This window comes from Platichthys flesus, chromosome 11 (genome assembly GCF_949316205.1).
Source record: "Platichthys flesus chromosome 11, fPlaFle2.1, whole genome shotgun sequence".
NCBI classification, from domain to species: Eukaryota; Metazoa; Chordata; class Actinopteri; order Pleuronectiformes; family Pleuronectidae; genus Platichthys; species Platichthys flesus.
In genome coordinates this window covers 25,932,480-25,940,261 of record NC_084955.1, presented here as the reverse complement: position 1 = coordinate 25,940,261, position 7,782 = coordinate 25,932,480, and the positions used below count along the sequence as shown (strand labels likewise).

Here is a 7,782-nt window from a genome sequence, read left to right as displayed (position 1 = left end):
ATTAAGGAATAATATAAAAAGTATAAATTGTACTTTTAATTAGTTTCCTTAAGATTAAAAATGCATCGTATATTTTTATCCAATGAAATAATACTGATTTAAATGTGTTGAAAATATATATTTGTTTTTACTATTTAGATTTCAATGGTCATAATAAAAATGTTTCTAAAATGCACTAAACTTTAGTCAACATATGAAATTGTCTGTTTGCAAATGTACGTAATAATAATAAAGATGATAATAATATAAAGACGGTCAATGACAAGTGACTGTTTGTAAACATGATCAAAGCAGATACAGAAATTGTGGCTTCACCTTGTTTTTATATTCAGTCTCAGTTTTGTTATTTTAACCTCTGGTTCGTGTCGGGTAAGCATCGAGCCGCCGCCCACAGAGACCAGCTCCGTCACACTCCGTCCACTCAGGGACGCTGGGAGATAAGATGTTGATTATCATTTACACCAGAGAATAGTCCATGGATCTCAATGAAATGTTTAGAGAGCTGATCCCTGACCTGCGGCAGCTCGGTTGAATTAAAGTGATTGTGGGTCTCAGCAGATGATCTCTACAGAGTGAAGAGATCTAGTTGTAAAGTTAAGGTTGAACTTTTAGTCCTCAGACATCACACCCAACATTTTTACTTAATTGAAAATATAGTAGAAAACACTGCATTAAGTTTTAAAATCATTTAGTAATAGATTTTAATGTAAAGTATTGAAATAGTTGTGTTCAATTTGTTTTAACAGCAGCAGATTAAAGTACTTTTGACGCTGTAATGACACAGTGACCGAGCAGCAGAGGGAGCCGCTGTAAACAATGAGCGGGACCTTGACTCGCTCTTCTCTCCCAACGCCACCGCAGCAAAACATGTTTTTCACCTCTGGTGTCATGCTGCCTGTTGTGATCCGCGAAGGGGGGGGGGGTATTTATAGGCTGATAATGAGCGTGTGGCCTCCAGCTCCACGTCGTCCACTCACCGGCCCAGAGGACAAGTGAGGTTTCTGGAAACACCAGAGCTCCACCAAAGAAAGTCCCCACAGAGGTTTGGAAAAACAAAAGTGTTTATTAAGACATCAACAGAAAAAGGCCTGAATACTCAGGAACATTATCGGGAACTTCGTTACGAAGCAGTCGTGGTGATTTTTCTTTACACAGAGAAGAAACAAATAAAAAACAGACAGAACTCCTCACTGGAATTCTGGAAAAATGTGAAAGCACCACCAAAGTCATGTGACCATCGACCTCCAGCCCCCATTCACACACAAGCATTACAAATGGCTTCACGTCACCCAGAGCCCGGTGTTGATGTCTCCTCCTCTTCCTCGTGCCTGCACTTCATCCCTGTGTGTGTGTGGTGTGCAGCTCCCCTCAGACACTGAGGAGACGCCTGCAGCTCAGAGACATCAGCTCCGAGTTAAAGGACAAACTGAACAACATGAACTGAACTGAGAGAAAAGTAAGGAGGGGGGGGGGGGTCCCCTTCTCTCGTTGTACAGCAGCTTCCAGCTTCAGACTGTAAACAAACCAGTGTGACCCCCCCCATCCCCCTGGTGGCTGAGCGGGGAACAGCTCCACGGAGACACCCAGTTCAAACACGAGGCAGTTCCGGGATGAAGTGGTAAATAACAACAACGAGGAAGCTCCAACTTCCTGTGACGCCATCATCCGCCGAGCTGAGGAAAACATCCATTGTTCAGGAATCACACGAGTCCAAGTGACGACGGGCTAGCGTTAGCCTGCTAGCTCTCACGCGCACACACACACACACACACACACGCACGCGCGCGCGCTGAAGGTCTGACCCACTCTGACACATTTAACATAAACATCCCGGCTCAGTAGCCGAGGGGCTAGCAGCCCAGCTAGGCTAACTGCTAGCCGACGCATCGTAACAAACTAATGATATTAATAAACGAAGCTACCAGTCCTGTAAAGTCACGGTCACACTGTGAGTGTGCCCCGGGTCCGTGTGGCTGTCCGGCCGCCGGAGGCTCGGCGCGTCCCGGTATCAGCTCGGCACGGTGTCCGCCGCCTGCGGGAAATCTGCACAGTCTGCCGGGGAGAACTGCAACCGCCGCACGGCCTCTTTGATCAGGTTCCCCGATAGAATTAAGTCCTGCAGGAGCCGGTGCGGGTCGTCCTCCTCCGCGCCGACCCTCTTCTTGTTCCACGGTCTGATCTGGTCCCAGTCCTGGTCCCCGTTTGACCCGGGGATGCTGTACGGGCTCGCCCTGCTGCTCCCCCGGTGCCCCCGGCTCCGGAGCCGCATGCAGCAGCCGGCGCGCTTCTGCGCTGGAGCCGCGGTGCCGCCGCCGAGCATCGCCGCCGGCCTGGCCCCGCCGCCGGTGAGGCCGTGCCGGCAGGACACGGACACCGACACCGTCTTCTGGCCGCAGCCGCTGTTGTTGTTGTGGAGCTGCAGAGCTTCACCGATTCGGGTCACCAGCGCGTCCACCTCTTTGGAGTCGACGGTGACGGACTGCTCCAGAAAGATGTAGTTCTCCTTCCGGCAGGGCATGGTGCTCGGAGCGGCTGGTGCTGCAGTGTGTGCGGGCTGGTTGACGGTTTGAATCCGGGCTGATTGACCGGGGCCGCTGCTCGCTGCCTCCACGCTGCTGCTCCGCTCCCGACAGCCACCGCTCACTTGTAAACAATGGATGACGCGGCCCGGACTCTACCATGATCCCTGCGAGAGAGGGGGGGGGGGGTCCTTAAATCAAAAGACAGTGCGTGACCGCACGAGAGCCCTGCAGCCAACCACCACGCGCACTTTATGAAATACAAAATCATCTGTGGAATCTGAAAACACTGGATATGAACCAAATCCACATGTTTGGTGATTTGTATGTGATTTGATTTCCCGCCCCCCCTGACCACGCTCCTGCTGTGGACTGTTCCACTAAATGCACGTTACATAATGACAAACCGTCTGCAGCAAAATAAACAAAGCGACTGTTCTACTGGGATCAACTGGGAACCTCCTGCACCGCACACTGCACATTCGGTTCCCCAGAATGTGTGTGGAACCCCCAGAGCCTGTAGTAGAACTGTAAGAGCAAGTTGTGCCTTCAGAACATGTTGTAGAACCATCAGAACCTATTGTAGAATCATCAAAACATGTAGAACCATTTGAACATGTTGAACCATCAGAACATGATGTAGAACCATTAGAACATGTTTTAGAACCATCAGAACATGTTGAACCATCAGCACATGATGTAGAACCATCAAAACATGTAGAACCATTAGAACATGTTGAACCATCAGAACATGATGTAGAACCATCAGAACATGATGTAGAACCATTAGAACATGTTCTAGAACCATCAGAACATGTTGAACCATCAGAACATGATGTAGAACCATCAAAACATGTAGAACCATTAGAACATGTTGAACCATCAGAACATGATGTAGAACCATCAGAACATGATGTTGAACCATCAGAACATGATGTAGAACCATCAGAACATGATGTAGAACCATCTGAACATGTAGAACCATCAGAACATGATGTTGAACCATCAGAGCATGATGTAGAACCATTAGAACATGTTGAACCTTTAGAACATGTTGTAGAACCATTAGAACATGTTGTAGAACCACACTAGTGACGTCAGCCATGTTGCTCCTTCACACACCACTAACTGTACTTAATGTAATGACGTGTCCTTGGAAGTGACAGCAGCTGAGACACAGGGTTCCTCTCAGGTATTCGGATGCAGTCACAGATTTTGATTTGTCCTAAAGGACAAAGTGGCCTGAGAAGACACAGGACCTCACATGAGAGACAGACAGTGATGTGTAGATAATGACACTCTGTACACACAATGTAACAGCCGTAATTCAGCTGTTACATTGCCCGGTTGGTCTACATTGCTACGAAGGACCTTCTCTTATTGGAGGTCGCTTTGGAGCGTCAGCTAAATGAGATGTAATGAAGGAAATACAGAATTAAACAGAAGGAATGAAGTTAACGTCTGTGTGATGACACTTTGTTTTAATTAACACTTCTTTATTTCCTTCAGACAAACTCCTGGCACGAGACATAAAACTGAGCAAACGTGATGAAGTCAAACTCTGGAACCAACAAGCAGCTGCTGTTTATCTCAATACTGAGTTCAGTGGAAATAGTTGGCTGTGAATATGATGAGTAAACGTGGGGAGCAGCTGCTGGCATCCTGCCTGTAGACACTCACAATAGCAGTGGAGGGTGTGTGTGTGTGTGTGTGTGTGTGTGTCTGTGTGTGTGTGTGTGTGTGAGAACACCGTGTACATTTCAGTTTCTGAGAAACAGCAGCCCGGCTGAACCTGACGCTCCAGTCAAAGAGTCCTCACGACCATAAAAGGAGCTACTACCACTGGCAGCACGTGGTATGTTAGCCAATCAGAAGGCCCGGCTGAGGTTCCTGTGTCTCAATGGCAGCAGGAGGAGTCCAGTCACTCTGGAATCCAGTGAGATGATAAACACTGAAACCAGATAAAAGGCTCAGGGCCCTGCACACAAAACAACAGCACACACACACGTCCTCACTTTACTACACTGCTCAGTGCAGCCCAGCAGAGTGTGAAGGTCAATAAGATGGCTGATCACCTGATCACATTTATACCCAATCTGGACAGGAGACACATTTTAGAAATGGAGACACAAAGCTGTGACTGGGAAAGAGTTCCTGTTTTTCTTAATGTGTCCATGTGTGTTTGTTTCAACAATGGACGTATTAATCATTAACTCAAGATCTATGTATGAATCGCCCAACCCTTCATATCAACAAGACAATCTGAAAAGTCCAGGAATCAGCTGAGTCACGTGTCTCTCCTCCAGAGACAGATCTTTGACTTTGACTCCACAGACTCGAAGCACAACAAGAGGAAGTGAGCTGGCACCGAACTGGGTCACTCACTTCCTGTTGCATGTCTTCCTGTACGTGAGTCAGCCGCGGCGTAAACAGCCGCAAACACAATTCCTGTTTGCCTGCACCAGCAACTGCTGCTCCCTGAACCATGTGACCTCATCCTCTACTCTCATTGTGTATGAGTGGGACCTACTTTAATCCTCCAGCGTGTGAAGAGAGCGACCTCACAACAACAACACACACTGAGCTCCTCTGATCGGAGGGTGGGGGGGTTCACACAGCACCTCAGACCAGGCGTGTTCCCTCCTCACACCGTCCTGTGTTCAGAGGAAGGGGAAGAGAACGGGGGGAACGATGTGGAACTCCTTCATGGCCCCGTGAGTCCAGCGAGTCCCAGATATGTGGACTTCTGGAGAGTGGGAGGAATCTTTATTAAACTGTCGTTGAAAGTTTCCCATCGACCAATACCGTGAACAGTATCTATATTTATCACTACAGAGTCTATCGCTGAAACAGTCCTGAACAAATGAAGCGTACTCCTCCTGTTTGCTCAGTGTTGAGAGGAACTGGTTGTTAGTTGGAGTTTCTTCATGGGATTTGTTAAAAAGGAGGAAAAAATTATAATAAAATTCCTTTAACTCGGGATAAATTAAACCTTCTGACGGTTTCTGAAGGTGAGAGAAGTGCCCACAGTGTGTTTACATAGTGATTCCTCTCGGCTGCTGCAGATCCTTGAACTTTCTCTTTTCCCTCCCAGTCCTCCCAGTGACCGCTCCTCCTCCACCAACCGGCTGTGGGGCCACTGGAGCCGAGCTGAATGGAGAGAGAGCAGAAAAGAAAACAGGCCTTTCAGCCCCAGGATCAACTTTGATAGCAGTTGGAGCGCTGCCAGCAGCTCGGGTTCACAGGGTTTGTTTCCTCATTCAACGAGAGGGAGAGACTCCATTTTTATATACACCCCCCCCCCCCTCTTTTAGAGACGGCCCCCTCTCTCTCAGAGGAATGTGAGGAGGCTGCACATGGCAGGAAGTGAAATGAAAGGGTCTATTTGTTGCTGTGACGCTTCGGGCCTGTGTTGTAATGCCCAGAAATATAAATGTTAACAAGTGAAGAGAAAAGTTATCGACTGTGTTGTTGAATCACGTTTGTGAATGTGAGCAGCTCAGGAGGATCAGGGCATGTCTGTGCACGACGGGAGTTTCCTGCAAGTATCATGAAAACATTGAGCCGTACTTTGAAGTTACCGTCCTCACTTCACTTCCTAGTTTGTAGTTGTAAGATCCAGAAGGTGCAGCCCAAATGGGTCATGTGCAGAGCATTCAGTTTGCCATCAGAACATGTTGTAGAACTTCACATCATGTTCAGATGGTGTTGACCACTGTTAATCAAAAGTTACACTTTACACGTAAAAGAGAAACTTCTGTCGAGAAGAGTTCTGTTTGGTAATTGTTATTTTTTGCTGGTTTGATTGGTTCTGATAACTTTACACAACACAGCTGGTGGATGTGAGCAGAAGAACCTCAGCTGAGCGGGGACCCAGTGTCCTGGAGCTCATCTCCATCATTTGGGTTTTCACTTCAGGTCTAAAGGAAATTATGTCAAACAAAATCCAGGTTATATTAACAACCTGAATTTGTCCATAAATCCAAACCCATGAGTTCACATCAAGGTTAAACATTTTAATCATTAATGTGATTCAGTCACGTTATGATTTAAAGTCGCTTTGCCATTAACAAGAGCTTTAAGTGGCACAGGCAAAGACTTTTTAATTTATTATTCTCAGGAACTCTCCATTATAATGAGGAATGCATCAGACAGCCTCTCCTAAAATAAGCTTCCTTTAGAGTTTACTACTGATGCATTGTGTCATCTTATGTAAGCTCATTTTATTAATATTTAAACCTCCTTTGTTCTTTCCCTTCTGAGTCAAATACATGAAATAATTATGAAAAACAAATCATCACGCATGTGAAATGCTTCACATCAGAGAATCCGAGGCTATCACCACTTTATGTTTTCTGAACCACACAACCCAACGTGTCTGGAAGTCGTAGACAGGGAACACCATGTGCTTTCCCAGTGTGGGTGGGGGGTGAACAGGAGCCCCCCCCCCCCCCCCCCCCCCGTCACGCTGCTCAGGTGGCAGCTTGTTGAACAGAACCTGGTCGCCTCACGCTCCTGATTCTTTGAAGCCAGAAGGAACCGGTTACAGAACCTTGTTTTAGGTGTAAGTCAGTGTGTGGTGATTTGTGTTCAGAGGCTCCCGCTCAATCTCAGCACTTCATCTGTACCTCTCCCTCTCTACCATGTCTAAACTCAAACAGTCTGTGTTATAAATGTGGTTGAGTTGTGTTCATTACTTCTAACTTGAAACCTGCAGTTATATTTACACTCTGTCTTTGTGTTTTCTGTTTCGTATTTCAATCAGTCATTCAATCAAAATCCTCTGATGTGTTTGTTGTTCTTGACTTCCCATAGGGAGATGAAATGGTTGTCGTCCTCTCACTTCTTGAAAAAGCAAACACGGGTTCTGTAACTTCCTTACAGAGCTGTGGCTCCAGAGCAGAACAGGTTTACACAGCAGAACAGATGTAAACTTTCCACTTAACAAAACTGTTTCATTTCATAATCATCTGTAATTCAGAGCCATGAACCGGACATGAAACATAAATTAACTGAAGTGAAAAATGTCTTCCACAAGCTGGTGTCTTTATTATATTGAAGCTCCTCAACTGTCATTGATTAAAACCATAAAGTCATTGTTCTTTTAAAATACATGAACCTTTGACCAGGCTGTTTGGACCTTGGTCCTGGTCACCAGCCCTGAGCTAACTTTACCTCTCAAGCTAATACTGTGTTGACAATCAGCTGAGCATGGTTCTAGTTTCTCTACGTCTTGATTGGACAGTTAGAGACTTTACAGCTT

General features: G+C 46.5%; 1 protein-coding gene across 1 annotated transcript; it reads right to left on the bottom strand.

The window, feature by feature from the left end:
- Nucleotides 1–1,043: 1,043 nt before the first annotated feature.
- On the bottom strand, nucleotides 1,044–2,648 carry gbp (glycogen synthase kinase binding protein). Its single transcript, XM_062399679.1, has one exon. It carries the CDS (start codon nucleotides 2,516–2,518, stop codon nucleotides 2,009–2,011), a length of 510 nt encoding a protein of 169 aa, XP_062255663.1. The 5' UTR covers nucleotides 2,519–2,648; the 3' UTR covers nucleotides 1,044–2,008.
- Between the last annotated feature and the right edge of the window lie 5,134 nt (nucleotides 2,649–7,782).